Here is a 21,935-nt window from a genome sequence, read left to right on the forward strand (position 1 = left end):
GCATCACTAGCAACCTAAACAGTTGAAGTAAAAGTACTTATTGCCTAAGAAGCAATAAAACAGAGTTGTTTATATTAATGAGTTCTTCATTGAACTTGGGAAGATCACATGTCTGTTGACTTAATGGTTCTTCATTGCAAAATGCGTAGAACCACTAATGTAGCAAGAAAGACTAGATCACAAAATAAACATACTCAAAAGATCTTATCATCATATCTCGAAGAATATTCGATGAAAAGGATATTAAGATTGGCAAAGCATGATAACTAAACCTATGCAACAAGTGAGAAGCAACACTCACATTGTAGCACTGGAAATCAAGCATAGATTTGAATTCCATGAACTGTTTTAAAGATGGGTTTGAGGCCCATGGTTGTAAAACATTGGGGTTGAACATTTATCATATATGAAATGTATTTTCATATTCCATTTAATCTTGGTTTAGTATTAAATGATGAGTCCCTTCAATTTGACGATATATTCAAGATAGACTGTCAGGACCAGTCCTGTGACTAAGAAATGTCTATCAAGTGAACTTGAATGTCAAAAGTTGAAAATGGTCCCTAGTCGGAGTTTTCTATAAAATTGGACGCATAGAAAACGTTAGACGACTAGAATGCAAGATGACTAGTAGTTCTGTTTCTTGAACTATGTGGACATGGCAATGTCATAATCATTTGCATAGATACTTACTTTGGGAAGACTAGTATCGGACAGACCTATGAAACTTTCTGTAAGAGATGAAAATCTGTCATAAGTAAATTTCATTAAAAGTATTAGACACTAAATCCTCAATACCTGAGTGATTTGAGATTACTTGTTTGAGAACTGGTTGCTTTGACGTTGACCAACCGTCACACCGTAAAAGGAGGCTATAAAGGCAACGCTCAGGTAATCACCTATCAAACGGAGTCTAATCTCAAGATCGCAAGATTGGGATTGTCCTCCCATAAATCGGGATGAGATGCTTAAAAGTTGTACAAGGCCACTCGGAGAGCTAGAAACTGTGAAATGCATGGCCGTGCTCGGATGAATCATAGGCTATGATTATCTGTTTATTTGATAAGTTGAACTCTGAAACCGAGAAACACCTCTGGACATAATAAGGATGACAACTCTTACCTTATGTTCAAGAGCAAGCATCGAGCGACAAAGGAATTAGGAAATGCACACTTGTCCCTAAGGACAAGTGGGAGACTGAAGGAAATAATGCCCTTGGTCCAAGTATGCATTCAATGTTAAGTCTAATAAATGCGGTTCAGTATTAATTAACAAGTTAATAATTCAGTGAGATCAAGTGAGCTGAATGCCTAGCTAGAGGCCGCTTCAGTTCAAGTGGAATTAATGATATTAATCCACAGCTTACTCTTGACTGAACCCGTAGGGTGATAGGCCCGTCGTCAAGCCTACCAAAAAATAAAAAAAAACCTAACTTGGTCTCTCTAATGGGTAGAAAGGGCAAGCAAGGGTCGATCCACAGGGACTGAGGGGAGCACTGTTAAAATATTGACTATGATAAGCTAGGCCAAGTCTTTTTGAGGTGATGATTTTTGGGTTAAAATGAACAACAATTAAAAAAGGCCTTGGGAAAGGGTATCCACCAATCAAATAATTTACAAACCAAGCAATCAAAATGAAAAAGAAACAAAGGGGATCAATTGAGGGGAATCGTTCATCCAAGGGTACTCTAACTACTCTTTCAAGCTAGTTAGATTGGCCTAATATCCAACCAAATACCTATTTTCATGGCTAAGGCATTCAACTAAGCATATCGATATACATGATGAAGATAAACAATCAAAGAAAGTCCCCTAGACTATGTAGTCCCTATTTTCATGGTCCTCCAAGCCTAATGATCTATTTGAGGCAACCCCTTAACTTCATCTTTCAATCCTTCACTAAGGGTACCTAAATAATGCCTTTATGATGGCCAATCACACAAGCATTCATAAAATACCAAATCAATCAACCAAATTCCCAAGTAAAACAACTACTCACAAATCATTCTAAATAGCAAGAACAAATATATTACAACTAATAACATGAAATCCAACACTAAACTAAGACAAACAATTAATTAAAAGTGAAACAATATAAAACTAAACAAATTAAACAATAAACAAGAGATAGAGTAAGAAATTCTCATTGAAATTGCAAGGAGTCTCCAAATCTTCAAGTTTCCTCCTTAGATTCTTCAAAATCCAAGCATTCAACAAAATTTTCTCACTTTCTCTCTCTAGAAAATGAGAGTTTCTCTCTCTAAAAACCCTAACCTAAGCTAAAATCTGCTAATACATGGCTTCCCCCTTTGAAAATGCCGTACAATGACTATTTATACCAAGCAATATAGTAATATCCGTCAAAAGAAAGTGTACGCGAAACACGTCGTCCCGGGCGGGACGGGAATGTCCCGGGCGGGACGAGAGAGCTGGGAAAAAATAACAAAGAGTTCCAGTAGCAAAATCCCGCCCGGGGTGAAATACGTCACGGGCGGGATGCCTTGTCCCGGGCGGGACAGGTCCTCGTCGCGGGCGGGATGGGCCTTCTCGCGGAAAGTCGAACATTGCCTGCTTCAAATGGCCATAACTTCTTCGTTACTCGTCCAAATAAGTCGAGTGACCCCTCGTTGGAAAGCTCTTGGAATAATCTTTCATCTCCAACTGAGATCACAAGAAAATATTAAGTAGACAAAAAGTTATGCTCGTTTTAGTGTGGCTGTTGTGAACAAGTCTTGCAAAACTCTTCCAAATGGTTTTATTTCGCTCCTTTACGCCCTTCCATTCTTTGTGCGTGGCATGTAGACGTGTAAGATCCAAGCCTACAACATTAAACACAAGGGAGCAGTACCAAATCCTAGAAAAGTGACAAAATTAACTAAAATTTGCAAAAGACCTACAACTATAACAATTATCTAAAACTAAGCAAAATAAGCTAAGAAATGCACAATGAGGATGGAATAAAGATCAAAATGGGAGAAAAAAGACACATAATAGTTGACAAACCTACCACTTATCATAGGGTCACACAAATAGTACGTAAACGGATCAAGTATTTAATGGCATTAAACACTCTATCTATGGATATTCGGAATCGACGGATCTTGGTTTCAGTGGGAGCTGAGATCGTCACAAGCAAGAAATGAATACTCCGGAAACGATGATATTGCCGGAAACGGAAATATGGATCGTATCGGAAATATAAATATTATCCAAGTCGTAGATGTTGCCGGAAACGAAAACATAGTACGTATCGGAAAATATTATCGGAAATGGAAATATTGCCGGAATCGGAAATATTGCCGGAAACGGAAATATTGTCAAAATCGGAAATATTATCGGAATCGGAAAATAGTTCCGGAAACGGAAATATTAAATATTTGTTCGAAACGGAAATTAATTCCGGAATCGAAAATATTAAATATTGTTCGTATCGGAAATGAATTCCGGAACCGGGAATTTAATCGGAAGCGTATCGTACGAATAAGCATCAGACGAGGCGTGCAGGACGAAGGCCCATCACGAAGCCAGGCCATCGCCCAGCAAGCAAAGACGCGAGCCAACGCCCAGCCCAAGGCAGCGCCAGGCCCACCGCAAGGCAGGCCCAGCGCGCCAAGGCAAGGCAGCCCAGCGTAGGCTGCGTGGGACGAGCGCACGCGTGCGGGCGCCCTCGTGGCTCCGTGCGTGTGTGTGTTTGTGTCCATGTACAATTCCTAAATCTATTAGGATTTGATGTATGATTAAATTCCTATTCCTATTAGGATTATTTAATTAATTAGAGTCCTTGTAGGATTCTAAGTTTAATTAAATCGTATCCTACTAGGATTCCAATTCCCTTTCCAAACCTCTATAAATAAGGGCCTAGGGTCATAATTTATAGACACGATTGAAGTATCAAAGGGTAAGTTTTTGAAAGAAAATTCAGCCATACACTTGCACAATAATAGCCGAAAATTCCTAAGCACCTTAAGGGTGATTCTAGTTGGTCAATCTTGAGGCGGATACGAACGTACTGTGGACTATCTACGGAGGGACGACACTTGGAGTCCTAAAGACTTGTTCTTGTTCGGTTCAGGCGCAGCTAGGGAAGGCACGCTACAAAGTGTATGCATCTATACTATGCTAAATGATTATGTGTAAATAATATGCTTTCCTGGCTTTATGGTTTTTCCGCATGATTTATGTATTGTCATATGTATCATAACCTAACAAATTTTGATTGATTCCCATAATTTAAATTGTCATTAAATTATGTAAATCAATTACTCAATCAATTTGAAACCAAAACCCTAGCAATAGTTTAATCCGAAAACATGGTTTGACTTCAAAAATCCACACTTTATAAACATATAAAATCTGAAAATTACAAAACCAATCATTAAAACCAATTTCTTTAATTAAAACATACTACTAACCCAATACGGTGTCCATAACCGTTTTAATTAATCTAAACAATCCAATAATTAAACTTAATCACAATAATTAAATCAATTTAAAACTGAAAATTAATATTTTTGAAAACATAATTTGATTGTCCCAATTCAACAACACACACACACAACAATTAATTGAGTTGTGTGCGTGTGCGTCGAACAAACAACGCAACAACAACAACAACAACACACGCACGCACCGCAGCAGCAGTGCGCACGAGCACGCGACGAAGGGCGAGAGGGACAGGCGCTGGGCGCGCAACATAGCGACGAGCGGGCACGAGCTCGCGTGGCTGCTGGGCGGGTCGACGCGCACGCAACACACAGCAGCAGCGAGGGCGCTGCGCTGCGGGGTGAGGCGACGAGAGAGAGGGAGCACGCGAGGGGCAAGGCAGCAACACAAGGGCGCTGCGGGGCTGCGGGACGAGGCAACGATGCGTGCGGCTGGGCGAGCACACACGGCACGGCAGCGTGCCTTGCGCTGCAAGCAAAGGGGACGGTCGAACGGGTGTGTGGGTGTGCCGCAAGGAGAGGAAAAGAGGAGAGAGAGAGATTTCTGAATTTTTGATTTTTGGGGTTTGATATGAGGTCTATTTATAGATTTTCTCTGCCTTGTAGGCTAGGTTAGGGTAATTTTGAGTTGGGCTTGCTTTCGGGCTTAGTTCATTAATTTCCTTGCAAGCTTTGTTGGGTTTATTTAGAACAAAACGACCGGGCTTTAAGTTTATTAAATTCGTTTTTGAAATACGACCCAACAATTCCCGACTAAATAAATTCCTTGAATTTATTTAATAAAAATACGGTTTTTGAAATAATTAATATTTAAATTACTTTAAAATAAAAGCGCATTTAATTCTCATTAAATGAAATTAATTTGTAAAAATACAACGAAATGCTTTATAAATATAATAAAATATATTTATAATAATAGAAAAATACGAGGTATTACATTCTACCCTCCTTAAAAGAAGCTTCGTCCCGAAACTTGGGCACGGAAATCACAATTTTAAAACTAAACTTGAGACTATTTTGAGACTTTAGTGCGTTTTCTTTCCAAAAGTTTTAGTTGTTGTACTCTTTAAGTAATTCAACATGACAATAAACAGTGAAACTTCACTGGAAACAACGATTTAAACATATCCTAAAGGATAAATTGGGTAAATAAGGTAAAAAGCGCGAAATTCTACCGCACTCTACCCCCCTTAAAGAAAACGAGTTACGGCCCCGTAACTCAACTAACCTCGGGAAAAAGCTCGGGATATTTCTTTCTCATTTCCTCCTCCGCTTCCCAAGTAGCTTCCTCTGACTCTTGGTTAGACCACAACACTTTTACGATCTTAACGTCCTTAGTTCGAGTGCTACGCACCTTGCTATCAATTATCTTGACAGGTCTTTCCTCAAAGGTCAAACTTTGGTCTAACTCTATGGTCTCCGGTTGTAGTATATGAGACTTATCCGGGACATACTTCCTCAACTGGGATATATGAAACACATTATGCACTCTATGCAAGTCAATGGGCAAGGCTAGTCTATACGCTACCTTCCCTATCCGTTCTAAGATCTCGTATGGGCCTATATACTTTGGGCTAAGCTTTCCCTTCTTCCCAAATCTCATTACTCCTTTCATTGGTGAAACCTTTAACAACACTTTGTCACCTACTTGGAACTCTTCATCCCTACGCTTTAAATCTGCGTAGCTCTTTTGGCGATCTTGCGCGGCTTGGATTTTGGATTGAATAGTCCTAACCTGATTCATAGTGTCCTCTATCAATTGGGGACCTAGTACAACGGTTTCACTAATGTCACTCCAACATAGTGGACTTCTACATTTTCGTCCATACAGGACTTCGAATGGTGCCATTCCAATACTGGCATGATAGTTATTGTTGTATGAAAACTCAATTAGATCTAGGCTATCATCCCATCCACCTTGGAAATCAATCACACAAGCTCTTAGCATATCTTCTAGGGTTTGAATAGTCCTTTCAGTTTGTCCATCTGTGGTCGGGTGGAATGCTGTACTCATTTTCAATGTGGTACCAAAGTTCTTTTGCACACTTTTCCATAAATTCGATAGGAACCTAAAATCTCTATCTGATACGATATCCTTAGGAACTCCGGTAATCTCACTACATGCTTGATGTAAGGTTTGGCAAGTTGTTCCATTTTTCAGGTTTCTTTCATTGGTATGAACACTGCTGACTTAGTCAACCTATCGACCACTACCCAAATGGTGTCATTTCCACTTTTCGACTTGGGTAAGCAAGTAACAAAGTCCATTGAGATACAGTCTCACTTCCAACTCGGAAATTCTAAAGGTTGGATCTTTCCCTGAGATCTCCTATGCTCAATTTTAACCTTCTGACAAGTCAAACACCTTGCCACGATTTCAGCCACTTCGTTTTTCATCCTTGGCCACCAATAGACCTTTTTCAGATCCTTATACAGCTTGTCACCTCCCGGGTGAACGGAATATGGTGTATTGTGACCTTCTCTCATCAACTTTTCCTTAAGTTTGTTACACTTTTGGGGTACACACCAACGTCCTTTATACCTCAAACTTCCATCCTCGTGGATCATAAAATCAACCTCATTTCCTTGCGAAATCTTTTCCTTGATCCACTCTAGCTTAACATCACCAACCTGATTCTCCCTGATTTCATCAAATACTGACGACTGGATGGTTAAGGCATTCATCATACTCTCAAGGCATTCTCCACTCACTATTTCTATATTCAGTCGCTGCATGTCCTTACACAGCTCGTTAGCAACTACTAACGCATTCACACCATGACTTGATTTTCTACTCAAGGCATCTGCAACTACATTGGCTTTTCCCTCATGGTATTGAATATCTAGATCATAGTCCTTGATCAGCTCCAACCCCCTTCGTTGGCGCATATTTAAGTCCTTCTGTGTGAAAATGTACTTTAGGCTCTTATGATCCGTAAATATCCTACATTTCACACCATACAGATAGTGTCTCCATATCTTCAATGCAAACACTATGGCGGCTAACTCTAAATCATGGGTAGGGTAATTGGATTCATATGGCTTCAACTGCCTCGATGCATACGCAATCACTTTCCCGTTCTGCATCAATAGACACCCTAAACCATTTTTAGAGGCATCACTATACACATCATAAGTACCGCTCTCATCTGGTAAGGTTAACACTGGCGCGGTTGTCAATCGCGTCTTTAAGGCTTGGAACGCTTCCTCACACTGGTGATTCCATTCAAACTTCGCTTCTTTCTTCATCAAGGTTGTCATTGGTTTGGCGATTCTAGAAAAGTCTTGCACAAAGCGTCTATAATAACCCGCTAAACCAAGAAAACTTCGAATATCGGTGACACTCTTAGGTGTAGGCCACTCACTAACAGCTTTTATGTTTGCAGGGTCCACTGCAACTCCTTCCTTAGATACAAAATGTCCTAAGAACGCAACTCTTTCTAGCCAAAATTCACACTTCGAGAATTTGGCATACAACTGATTGTCTCTAAGGGTACTCAACACTGACCTTAAGTGTTCCGCATGATCCTCCTCATTCTTAGAGTAGACCAGAATATAATCTATGAAAACCACTATAAACTTGTCCAAGAATGCATGGAATACTCGGTTCATTAAGTCCATAAAGATCGGAGGTGCATTGGTTAACCCAAATGGCATAACAGTGAACTCATAATGACCGTATCTAGTCCTAAATGCAGTCTTTGGTATATCGTGATCTGCGATTCTCAACTATTGATAACCTGACCTCAAGTCAATCTTTGAAAACATTCCCGCTCCTTTCAACTGGTCAAATAGATCATCTATCCCAGGCAAAGGATACTTATTCTTGATTGTGACCTTATTGAGCTCCATGTAGTCTATACAGAGTCTCATACTACCGTTCTTCTTCTTCACAAACAAGACTGGCGCTCCCCAAGGCGATGCACTTGGTCTAATATAACCTTTCTCTAGCAATTCCTCAAGTTGACCTTTCAACTCACTCATTTCTGCTGGAGCCATTCGGTATGGGGCTTTCGAAATAGGTGCAGTTCCGGGTGCTAAATCTATGGTAAAATCGATTGGTCGACTGGGCGGCATTCCCGGGATCTCTTCCGGAAACACGTCCAAGAATTCACTCACCACTGCAATATCCCCTGGTTTCTCTTTCATTACATGGTCTAGGTCTCTCACATTGCATAAGAAAACAGGGTTCCCTTTGTGTATTAACTTCACGAGCTCCATTGCCGTGACGATTCCTACACTCCTAGGCTTCCCAAAACGGCGATACGATACCACCTTTCCTAGACTAGACTTCAAGTGAATCTTCTGCTTCTCACATTCAATCTTAGCTTTAAACATGGCCAACCAGTCCATTCCCAAAATCACATCTAAATCTCCTAACTCAAACTCAATTAGGCTAGACAAGAATATGGTCTTGGCTATGGTTAAAGGTACGTTCCTATGGATCTTGGTGCATTTCACGATCTCACCGGTTGGTATCACTATGGGTACTTCTATTTCTTCAGGTTCTTTGAGTTCTAACTTCTCTAAGTTACCCTTTGATATAAACGAGTAAGTCGCACCAGAATCAAATAGTACTTTAACTAAAACGGAGTTAATAGAAAAAGTACCAGCTATGACGTCAGACGAGTTTTCGGCTTCCTGCCTAGTGATCACATTCAGCTTTCTTTGGGAAACTCCCTTGTTATAGCCACTTCCATTGGCATTTCGGTTCCCATTTTGTTGATAGTTCCCTCCGGGCTTTCCATTACCCTGGCCACTATTGCCATTGTTACCGTTCTGGTTACCCCTTTGGTTTCCACCATTATTTCCTCCATTCCGGTTTTGGTTATTCCGGTTGTTGTTCTGGCGGTTGCCTTGGTTACCTTGGTTGGGTTTCCCATTCTTAGCCCAACACTCAAATTCTCTATGGCCTAGCTTCTCACAAAACCTACAGAAAACTTGGTTTCCATTACAGTCTCGACCTGGGTGATTAGTATGGCAACGTCTACACTCATAGACTCTCGTTCCATTCCCTGCAGACTGATTCTTATCTCCATTGTTATTGTGGAAGTTGTTCCTATTTCCACCATGGTTTCCCTTGAACTGGAAATGGTTGCTTCCTTTGTTTTTCTTAAAATTCCCTTGGTTTTGCTGACCACCACCTTGGTTATGTTTGCCAACATCCTTCCACTTTTCACCAATCTCATTCTTTCTTTGCTGCAGACCATACAAATGGGCAGCTTTTCCATATAGGGTGTCAAGAGATGTAAAGATCTCTCCAGAAAGCATTAGCTGTAAGTCCATAGTCAATCCACTCTCAAATCTCTGGGCTCTAAGCTCCTCCGTTTCCACTACTTCCGGTGCAAACCTAGACAACTCGATGAGCTTCGAATAATACTCTGTTACAGACATACCATCCATTTTCAACTCGATGAACTCTTGAGCTTTCTGCTTCTTCAGATATGGTGGGTACAACTTGTTTCTTAAGGCTACCTTGAATGATTCTCATCCAAATCCAGGTGTAGCTCTCAAAGCATTCTCACATCTTTGCCACCATAGATCGGCTTCTCCCCTAAGGTAATAAACAACACTATTAACCCTAAGGTTCTCTGGGCAATTGACAGCTACGATAAGCTTATCGAACTCCCTTAGCCAGTTCTCAAGTACAGTTGGGTCTATCTCCCCTTGGTACAAAGGAGGCTTACTTTGGGCCACCTTCTTAAACATCTCACCAGCTGGATCAACTCCCTGGTTATTCCTATGCTGTGCTAAGTTCTGCACTACTTCAGCCAGTTGCCTGACCACGTCAGCAATTCCTTGGGTAGTCATTTCCCTTCTCCTGAATAAAACAAAAGACTAACTTTAACAACTGAGGTTGGACACTTCCTTACTAACACATTGCACTAGCTAGTCATTCAATTGGTGCACATACACAAATATTTTCGGACCCTCAGTAGGATAGGCGCCTGTTTATGGGCCGCTTTTCCCTTAGTCCGCATCACAAAATTCAAGTGGTGAAAGATTGGACCACCTTGCAAGTACAATTTCATTGAAGAAATGCATAAAATTCCTTTCGCGATGATCGCTCAAAGATAGTATAGACTTAGAATTAAGGATATAAGAAGGAATTCTAGATTTTATTACTTCAATGGAAAAATAATACATCCTTTGGATCGTACTTTATTCGGAAAACCACAAAAATGAACTACTAAAACCATAAATAGTAGTGTACTACTTTATTGCTTCTCTAAATCTAGGCACTAGCTATTACAAAAGATTAAAATGCTACTCAACTATCCAGCCACCCTTACAAACAGGTGAAGAGGGCTCATGGTCTTCAAAGTCATCAAAGTCTTCCTCTGGATCAGACTCATACTCCATATCCTCATTGTTTTGCTGTTGCACACTGTTTACCTCAAAATTGTCGACTTCAGGCTCAATTTCTGTGTCACTGGAGATCTCAATAGTGGGTTCAGGAATGATAGGGTTAGGGTTCTCAATCTCAACAACATCATCATCACTGTCCTCATCCATCTGAGTCTCTGTATCATGATCTAATCCCAAAATGTTCATGTTCTCTACCGTCTTACCATCATCAAAGCATTCCTCCGCGAGCTCTATAATCGTAGTCATAATCTCCAAATCATATCTCCATCTACCATCCGGAGTACCATACTTGTAGTAATTAGGGATACCATTTTCCATATGCATATCCCGAAATCTGTTCTTAAGCTCTATGTATGGGTTCTTGGAAGGTAAGCAATGAATAACCATCTCTGCCATAACATCTTTCTTTCTCAATTCACGTAGGTTCTTCACTAAAGCAAAGTAATTGCAGGCAAACTCAATCTTCTTGACATAAATGTGTGGGGTCTCACAGTCTAGCTTCTCTAGGTTTCCTAGATTTGCGTACTTTGAAATCAACATCTTAATCCTGAAAGTTAACAACTACAAAGTCTTACTAAAGTGTTCCAAAACAAAGTAAGTTCGTTGAGCCATACAATTTTCAATGCACAAGTACATGCTTAATCATGAATCGTGATACAATTAATCACATAAAGCAAAACAAACATGATCCAACTTTAATTAAAAGATCACAAGAATCAAGGCATAATTACATAAACACTTGATTAGAAAGGCATACTTAAACAACACATACTTAGACTAATTACACCCTTCTTATTCTACCCATTCCTCACTTAGAAAAGAAATAAAAAATTTCGAAATTAATTTAAATAAATAACTTCAAATACACGCGAAATTATTAGAAATTAAAATCGAAAATTTAAAATAATTACTCGAGTAATTTAATTAGTTCGATTACTTTCAAAAATAATTAAAAGAATTAAGTAAATAAATAAATAATTAATTAATTCGGGATTTTCGAAAAATTATTATTATTATTATATTGAAAATTCGGAAAAATCCGAAAATGAAATAAATTCCTTTTTTTTTTTGAAAAATCCGAAAATATTTCGGAAATTCGAAAATAATTCGAAATTTAAAATAATTTTTCAAATACTAGAAATAATTGGTATTTGACTTTTCAAAATTTTGAGTACTCAAAAACAACATTTTGACTTTAGGAAAATAGTTTTCGAAAAATCCTAAATCGTAGTTTAAGGATTTACCACTTTGCACTGTTAATTAATGCAAAGCAGCTCTCAAACTAGAGCTTTGCAAATACCACTTTGTAGTATTACTTACTACAAAGAAGGACTGAAACTAAGCTCTTAGTATACCACTTTGTAACACCCTAATAATTCCTTTCTTTTTATAAAATATTTTTCGACTTAAAACACATGAATTACCAAGATATTACCGCCACCGTGATAACGGCTAAGGCTATTTACCAGAATTACGCAGCGGAATTAACTAACTTTCAAAACATATTAAATAAATATTTAATGGTAATTAAAACAAGTTGGAACCGTTGAGGCCCAAACTAAAACAAACCGTTTGAAATCTATTAACTGAAATAGTAGTATTAGTCATGACTATAGATAAAGTAAATAGAGTTTATAAGTTACGGAAGAATAAAACTCTCAACTCGAATCCCATGATAACTTCTCCCGCAAGTTATCTCTACAAACCTGCTTTATTGAAAATCTACTCCCCAACAACACAAATGCAATTGATGGATCATCATAGGGTCATTAAGGCAAAGGCCATGACCAGAAGACATGAAGCACGAAGTCAGCAAAAGTTGAGTACGAACAAGCTAGAATAACATTCTATCCTAACATGCCTCACTCGACAATTAAATAATCAACATGCAAAAGCCATATAATAAACAAGTAAACATGGAGACAAGACTCGACACTTGACACGACTCTTGACTCACAGTTTAAATAAAAGTAGCTTCGAACGGGTAAAGTAAAGTATCTTCAAAAGGAAAGAAAAGGGTGATGGGAGCCAACCATACACCAAAATAAGTCGGGCTACTACCGACAGTCGGGCCATACCGACAGGAATTCCAATGCACAACGGCATAAAAGAGAATGAAACAACGTCTTGTATCATTCTAGGAGTACAAGTTTTCCGGCAAGACTCCCCCCATTGTTCATACTCAAGGTATATACGTTCCAGGAATTTTGAAGCTCTTTGGGTTACACTTTACGTTAATTAGTATATTATTTTCAAGGCGACTCAAGACACTACTCAAAGCACAACATACAAATAATTGAACAATTAAACAATTCAACAATGACTCTTTAATATTTCACTTCTTTAGGACTTGTGATCAAACATAGACTCAAGTGAAATTACTCCCATTGTTCCTTCTCAAAAACACTGTTTGAGATAACCCGACATTGCCTATTAACAAGCGGGGTGTGCCCTTAGCACGAATTGTCCTTAATTAAATTCACATAGACTCTCTAACATATTCTACCCCTTTGGTAGAATATATATTGCTCACTGGCAATATTCGACTGGCTCAATAATTATGCTAGACATCCTGTACTATAGCATAATAATAATAACAACTTGCATGCGCACTACTCATACATGCAAACCAACTTGAACAACATGCTTGACATAATTCAACGATTATGAAAGTCCATAGCATGATAGTTCAACAGAATCTATAAAGCATAATTCAATTCATAACATGCTCGTTCATATAGATTCAGCAATAATAATAACATGCTTGTTCTCAACATTAAACATGAATTCAATAACATAATCATTCCCAATCATCAAACATGAATTCATAACCACATAAGTTCACATGATTCGCATTCAATACACTTCACAAAGTCCTCAAGTGATGGGTGGTCACCCTAGTCTTGTACGTACCTGGAATACCTAAGTACGGGGGCCACTGTGCGAATCACGACTCACTAGAAATCAACTCCTATAAAACAAAATAAGAGAACTAAATTATTATCCATGTTTACTAGATTTCCAGCAACAATTTAAGAAACTAAAACCCTTAGTTTAATTAAAATTCATTCATTAATTGGTAATTTTATAGTCTCAAATAGTCAACTCAAGTCCTAGTATAAAAACATTGACTTTTTAGCTTTAAAACCCTTAAAAACCAACCTTTTAAAGCTTATAAACATTCTGAAAATTTTGATTGATTCCCATAATTTAAATTGTCATTAAATTATGTAAATCAATTACTCAATCAATTTGAAACCAAAACCCTAGCAATAGTTTAATCCAAAAACATGTTTTCACTTCAAAAATCCACACGTTATAAACATATAAAATCTGAAAATTACAAAACCAATCATCAAAACCAATTTCTTTAATTAAAACATACTACTAACCCAATACGGTGTTCATAACCGCTTTAATTATTCTAAACAATCCAATAATTAAACTTAATCACAATAATTAAATCAATTTAAAACTGAAAATTAATATTTTTGAAAACATAATTTGATTGTCCCAATTCAACAACACACACACACAACAATTAATTGTGTTGTGTGCGTGTGCGTCGAACAAACAACGCAACAACAATAACAACACACGCACGCACCGCAGCAGCGGTGCGCACGAGCACGCGACGAAGGGCGAGAGGGACAGGCGCTGGGCGCGCAACACAGCGATGAGCGGGCACGAGCTCGCGTGGCTGCTGGGTGGGACGACGCGCACGCAACACACAGCAGGAGCGAGGGCGCTGGGCTGCGGGGCGAGGCGACGAGAGAGAGAGCACGCGAGGGGCAAGGCAGCAGCACACGGGCGTTGCGGGGCTGCGGGACGAGGCAACGCTGCGTGCGGCTGGGCGAGCACACACGGCACGGCAGCGTGCCTTGCGCTGCAAGCAAAGGGGACGGTCGAAGGGGTGTGTGGGTGTGCCGCAAGGAGAGGAAAAGGGGAGAGAGAGTGATTTCTGAATTTTTGATTTTTGGGGTTTTATATGAGGTCTATTTATAGGTTTTCTCTCCCTTGTGGGCTAGGTTAGGGTAATTTTGAGTTGGGCTTGCTTTCGGGCTTAGTTCATTAATTTCCTTTCAAGCTTTGTTGGGTTTAATTAGAACAAAACGACCGGGCTTTAAGTTTATTAAATTCGTTTTTGAAATACGACCCAACAATTCCCGACTAAATAAATTCCTTGAATTTCTTTAATAAAAATACGGTTTTTGAAATAATTAATATTTAAATTACTTAAAAATAAAAGCGCATTTAATTCTCATTAAATGAAATTAATTTGTAAAAATACAACGAAATGCTTTATAAATATAATAAAATATTTTTATAATAATAGAAAAATACGAGGTATTACAGTAGTACTCATGAACTTAGAACTCTAGTAAACAGGCAGGTGGTTCAACAGGGGCCAGTTTGTATGGATAATCACAAAGCCATCTTAAATGCTCCTTATACAGCAGATGAAGGGAAGAAGGCTCTCTTTTCTATTCCAGGTGTTAAAGCTCCTAGACCAGATGGTTTTGGTTCCTATTTTATAAAGATGCATGGCATATTGTTGGGGATGAAGTCATTGAAGCCATCCTTGATATGTTGCAGCAAGGTAAACTCTTGAAGAAGTGAATCATACAGTGATTACTCTCATTCCTAAGACTAAATGTCCAAAAGATGTGAGTGAATTCAGACCAATCTCTTACTGTAACAATATCTATAAATGCATAACAAAAGTTCTGTGTGGGAGATTAAAACAAGTTCTCCCTGATCTTATCCTGGAAAATCAAGGAGGTTTTGTTCATGGAAGGTACATAGTGCATAATATCATGGTGGTCCAAGATTTAGTCAAGCATTATGGGAGGAAGGGAGTTAAGCCTAGCTGTCTTATGAAGATTGATCTTCAAAAAGCTTATGATACTGTTGATTGGCAATTTTTGCAAGAAATGCTGGAATTTCTGGACTTCCCTAAGCATTTTGTAGATATGGTCATGCAGTGTGTTACTACTCCTATGTTTTCCTTGATGCTGAATGGGTCTATGCATGGTTTCTTTAAATCCCATAGAGGTTTGAGGCAAGGAGATCCTATCTCTCCTCTGCTGTTTGTGATATGTATGGAATATCTATCTAGGATTCTAAATAAAATAAGTGCTATGCCTTAATTTCAGTTTCACCCAAGGTGTAAAGGGATTAGGCTTACTCATCTATGCTTTGCTAATGATCAGATCTTATGTAGTAGGGGTGATTACCAATCTATCTACTTCTTCAAGCTTTCAAACTATTTTCTAACTCGGCTGGTTTAAAGGCAAATCAGCAGAAGTCTTCTATCTACTGTCATGGTATGCAGGAAGTTGATATCCAAAGGGTAGTGGATGTTTCTGGTTTCTCTAGAAGTCTGCTGCCATTTAAGTATTTGGGAGTTCCTATCTTCTCTGAGAAGATTTATGTGGCTCAATGTGGTCATCTGGTTGATAAAATGATAACCAGGATTAAGGTTTGGAGCTCTAGAAACTTATCTTATATATCCAGAATGCAACTAATCAATTTTGTTTTGCTTAGCTTGCATATGTACTGGGCTCAGATCTATGTGCTTCCATAAAGTGTTATGCAGGATATTGTGAAGATATGCAAGGCATTTCTGTGGAGTGGGCATGCTTTCAGTCATAAACCAAGCAACATAGCTTGGGAGAAGGTCTGTAGTGACAAACAAACTGGAGGATTGGGTTTTAGTGATGTTCTACTGTGGAATACTGCTTTTATGGGGAAATATGTATGGGCTTTAATCAATAAGCAGGATAATGTCTGGATCAGGTGGGTTACTTTTGTATACTTAAAGGATAGGGAATGGTGGGAGTATCAACCTAGCTCTTCTGCTAGTTGGTACTGGAAGCAAGTATGCAACACAAAGGAGAAGTTAAAACAATTCTTTACTGTTGCAGAACTTGAGAGCATGACTCAGTATTCAGTGAAGCAAGTGTATGAAAAATCAATTGGGAATAAGCCTAGGGTCCATTGGGATAAAATGGTTTGGAATAGATTGAACATTTCCAAGCACAGATTCATCTTTTGGTTAGCTGTTTAATCCAGACTTCAGACTACAGACAAGCTAGCAAAGATTGACATTAGTCAATCCTCTAAATGCCTGCTTTGTGGTTTAAATGATGAGACTCATCAGCATTTATTCTTTCAATGCCCTTATAGCAGGCAAATTATTCATGCAGTGCACCAGTGGGTTGGATTCTCAATTGATGGTAATCTGGTTCAGTTACTCAGGAAGGCTGGACAAAGTAGAGCTTCTAGGTTCAGGAAGCAAGTGTATTTTGCAGCCATTGGTGTTGTTGTCTACTTGATTTGGAAGTGTAGGAACACTAGTTTCTGGATAATTTCATCCCCATTGTCAGTCACAGTGTGGAAAGCTTGTAGCAGATGGTAAGAAGCAAAATTCAAGTAGTTTTTCCGAGACATATAAGCAAGAGAGATAGTGATTGGTTTACAATTAACTTTGTAATAGCCTTTTTGGCTTTCTGTTTTGTTTTTGAAAGCTTTGTTCTAGCTTTGCTTTCTGCTGATTCCTGGTGCATAGAGTCCAACCTAGTTGGTTTGTATGGCTTGGAATTGACTTAAGTTGTAATTTGTTGTAACTATTAATATTATTTCTCTCTTGCTTAGCAAAAAAAAACATTATAGAGCGAAAGAAATACGTTTGAAAAAACCACTATTTCCGTCCCTTAATACTCGCACCACTTTCCTTTTCGGGTCGTCCCTTAATACTTGCACCGCTTCTATAAATGGAATTTTTTTTACCAATATTACATTATTTCTCACACTTACCTACTAAACCACCTACATCCCGACTCCCTACAAAAAATCATTTAAAAATCCACACCCCGACTCTCTACTCTCCATCCCTTACACAATTTCTCACTAACTATATTAAAAAAAATACCCAATGTCAACTAACCACATTAAATTAATAAGTCAATTCAAGTGTCTTAAACTCCGCACCAGTCAAACCGGCACGTATATTAAGGGACACAGGTAATAATTTACATATGAAGACAGAAGTATATATTAGAGTAACGATAGTGACTTGGGGAGTTGGGGTCCTCTTCAGTCTACAAGACTCAATTCCCTGTGAATAAATTCATTTTGCGTCGTCTCTCACTAGACATGCACTTCGGTAAGTCGGCATCGCTGATAAATATATGTACGCCCCACAATATATGTATTCGGACAGAACAAAACCAATAAGGTTTTGATTTACTCCCTCGGTTTCTTTTTGTTCGTTACGTTTGGACTTTTGCACGTTTATTAACGTATAATAAAGATTATTAAAAAAATAAAATTCAAGTAAAACCTCAATTCACTAATTAAGGTGGAATGCACAAAAAATAAAAGATAACATAGTCTCAGAATTAATTCTTTGTAACACTCTAGCACTATGCGTGCTTTGGACGCACATTATGTTTTTATGCATGTGTTCGAAATGAAGGCAGAAGAATAGCGGATTCACAAATTCTTGTTTATAATGGGTGTACAATAAATATTGTACACCGGAGTAAAAGTTGACTCAAAATGCTTAAAAGTTACATTTATATAGGTAAAAGTTATCTATTTTTTAGTGATAAATTTTTTTCATTTGAATAAATATTATTTCTTCAAAATCACCAATAATGTATAAATTAATCATTTAACCCTTTAAAATGTTTATCTATCAACTTTTTTATTTTATAATATAAAAGTTACAGAAAAATAGGTTAAAGTTATGAAAAACTGCATAAAAGTTATCTGGGTGTACAATAAATTTATTGTACACCTTGTGCGCGCAAGACCTTTTGTATCTGATTTATATGGCAGAAGAATAACTTAACTATTACGGATTTATGCATGTTTTCTAAATCAAGGCAGAAGAATATAAATTACTTTAAAATATTGAAGAATAATTGTTGAGGATAACGTAGTTATCCAAGATGATAGAATTGAATATTATATGAGATAGAGTTATGTATATGATATGAAATAAAAGTCTATAGGATCTAGGAATCCTACAAAGTGTAGAACCATCTAGTTTGTAATATAAATAGAGGCGTATGTCCAAAAATAATACGAGACAAATCAAATAATATATTCTCCATAATTTAGCAATAACTTTACAATATTGAAGAATATAAATTACATGCATAATTCCATCAAATTTTAAATGATACTTTTTTTCTTGAATCATAGTTATACCATTTTTAGCTGATTAATAAATGGAATAAAAAAAGTTTGTTGGACAAGCAGAATAAGTTCTTGGTGATCCGATTGGGTAAAAATGTAAAATCAAACTCCCACTTTCTACGTATATAAATTGATATGTTGAGCATGCAACTCAACCACAACACAAATTAAAACAAAAAAACAAACACACTTATTTGCATCTTATTTTCGGCGTAAGAAATGGCTCAAGCAATCGTAAAGGTGTGTCTTCATTGTTTACGCGTCACTATTATATAAATTGGGTGATGATAAAGGTCGCAAGTTGCGACAACATTTAGTTGTCACAATCTTACATGCCTCAGTTTAATTGGTACATATAGGCGCCACGTAGGCTATGTGTCATCCGAATATTTTTACTATCAATTCAATATTTTTATTATGAAAATATGTAAATAACGTAGTCGATATAAAGAAGGAAACAAATTAGAATATTAAGATTTTCCTACCTTTTTTGAAACATGAATAATAGATTATATATGTTAAATATTTTGGTTCCCAATTTAAATCATGACACATAAGCATGCCATGTCATCAGTGTGACACGGCTTATAGGTCGCATGTTGCGACCTTTATCATTTTCGATATAAATTAACTCTTTATAACATAGTGTCCTCTTATATACCATTTTTTCACTTCTAATTATGTCATTTAAGTTATTTGGTTATCTTAATTAAGTTACATAATTAATTTGGACTTACTATTTTATTTTTTTGCTTAATTTCATAGAACGAAGAGATTGAATACTATGGACCTTATGGTTCTAACCTCTCAGAAAACTATCGCATGCAACTTGTTAATGGAGAACGTTTCAAAGAAGTTACAGTAAGACATGGGGACGTAGTGGACGCATTGAGGTTCGTGGTAGCTAAGCCAGATGGGACAACCAACACTTACCAGTTTGGTGGAAACACCGGCGCTGTAAGCAAGGTTAGACTAACATGTACTAGTATATATAATGTATACATCTTTAAATCTTCATTTTTAGTGAGTAAATATTTTCCTATATGTCATTTAACGTATAATTATTCCTCCGCTTTGTTTTTCCCCTTAAAATGCATATTTAAAGATAGCGCTCAAGGATGGCGAGTACTTAACAAAAATTAGTGGTACTTCTGGCAACTACCAATACCAAAGTGGTAAGGTGATGATTGCTACGGTGAAAATACACACCAATTTAAATCCGAATGGATATGGACCATTCGGAACAGGTAGATTTGTCGTCCGAGTGGAGAATTTTTCATCACCGGAAAAGAATAATTTACCTATTGTTGGATTTATGGGAAGGAACGGCACATATGTCGAGTCGGTTGGAATCATGATCTCAAAGGTAACATATACGTAGTACAAGTAGTACTTACCAAATACTTCAATTTAATCAAGGTTAATTGAGTGATTAAACTTGAGTGAATCACTACGTATGATCTTAATCCCCCTTTTAAATATTTCCACTTGCTTCTCATTTTCTCTTATTGTTTAATGTTTCGGCTTTAACTTTAATCGTAAATACAAAGTCACTATAGGTTTTATTAAAAAATAATTTAAAATAAACCTCACAACAAGTTATACAACTAAATTCATTTATTTACAAAGATTAGCTTGTATTTTGACATGCGAGAATGAAAAAACGTGAAAATTAAGATGACTTATCTAGTAGTACAAAATCCAAAATAATTTATATGTTTACAGCTCGTATTGATTATCATATTTTGTTTATAATGTTGATAGGCACCAGAGATTGAAATTTTTGGGCCTTATGGTTCTAAGCTCCCACAAAATTATGACCAGCAACTTGAAGACGGGGAACGTTACAAAGAAATTACAGTAACGCATGGGTCTATAGTGGATTCACTCGGGTTCGTAGTAGCTAAGCGGGATGGGAGTACTGCCACTTACCAGTTTGGTGGCAAAGGTGCACATGTAGGCAAGGTTAGACCGACATATGTGCATGTTTAATCTTCATTTTTTTCCGAATATTACTATACTTAATTTCAAGTCTTTTAACGTACAATAACGCCCGTTCTTTTTTTCTTAAAATACATATCTAAGGATAATACTCAAAGATGGAGAATACGTAACCGCAATTAGTGGAACATCTGGCAACTATAAATACCAAAGTGATAATGGTGTGTTGATAGCTACTCTGAAAATACACACCAATATGAATCAGAATGGATACGGACCATTTGGAAAAGGTATTGACGTCCAAAATGTGGAGAAATTTGCATCACCAAACAATATTAATAGTTCTATAATTGGATATTTTGGAAGGAATGGTAGGTATCTCGAAGCCGCAGGAGTCCTGGTCCAAAAGGTAAGATATATACTAATTACCATACTTAAATTTAATCAAGGCTCAACACTATATATGTTTTTTTTTATTCAAACAACAGTATATACTTCCTAATGCTTCTTTGTATTTCAGAAATAGGGATTCCAACCAAAGAATTAAACGCAACGCCGGTGATGTATGGCGTATGAGTAACTACGTTCTTAATTATGTGTACTTCCTAATAAGCCACATTAGTTTATATACTATGAGTCTATGAGTGAGTGGCCTCTCAAGAGTGATTGTAATCATAAACTTGAGTGAATGTTGTATTGTATTTTCCTAATTTCCGTTATGTATTGTCTTATCTAAGATAATATAAAGTCTCGTTTTCCCTTTTCAATATATTCCCTGCTGACTATAGTAAGGCACGAAAGCATATTATTTTCACATAATCATTTAGCATAGAATAGATGCATACATGTTGCAGCGTGCCTTCCCTAGCTGCGCCCGAACCGAACAAGAACAAGTCTTTAGGACTCCAAATGTCGTCCCTCCGTAGATAGTCCACAGTACGTCCGGATCCGCCTCAAGTTAGACCAACTAGAATCG

At 37.5% G+C, this 21,935-nt stretch overlaps 1 protein-coding gene across 1 annotated transcript; it reads left to right on the forward strand.

Annotated features, from left to right (window-relative positions):
* Positions 1 to 19,145: 19,145 nt before the first annotated feature.
* On the forward strand, positions 19,146 to 21,726 carry LOC110790704 (mannose/glucose-specific lectin). Its single transcript, XM_056833606.1, has 6 exons — positions 19,146 to 19,258; positions 19,784 to 19,984; positions 20,124 to 20,384; positions 20,783 to 20,982; positions 21,104 to 21,368; positions 21,480 to 21,726. The coding sequence occupies exons 1-6, from the start codon at positions 19,238 to 19,240 to the stop codon at positions 21,483 to 21,485; spliced, it is 954 nt and encodes a 317-aa protein (XP_056689584.1). The 5' UTR covers positions 19,146 to 19,237; the 3' UTR covers positions 21,486 to 21,726.
* Positions 21,727 to 21,935: the final 209 nt, after the last annotated feature.

This window comes from Spinacia oleracea, chromosome 6 (genome assembly GCF_020520425.1).
Source record: "Spinacia oleracea cultivar Varoflay chromosome 6, BTI_SOV_V1, whole genome shotgun sequence".
Taxonomy (NCBI): domain Eukaryota; kingdom Viridiplantae; phylum Streptophyta; class Magnoliopsida; order Caryophyllales; family Amaranthaceae; genus Spinacia; species Spinacia oleracea.

Bases quoted from the DNA above. Each gene is read 5' to 3' on its own strand.
- LOC110790704 (XM_056833606.1), top strand. From the start codon at position 19,238: ATGGCTCAAGCAATCGTAAAG. The intron at 20,385-20,782 runs GTAACATATACG...TAATGTTGATAG, and splicing joins TTGGAATCATGATCTCAAAG to GCACCAGAGATTGAAATTTT. The intron at 20,983-21,103 runs GGTTAGACCGAC...TACATATCTAAG, and splicing joins AAAGGTGCACATGTAGGCAA to GATAATACTCAAAGATGGAG.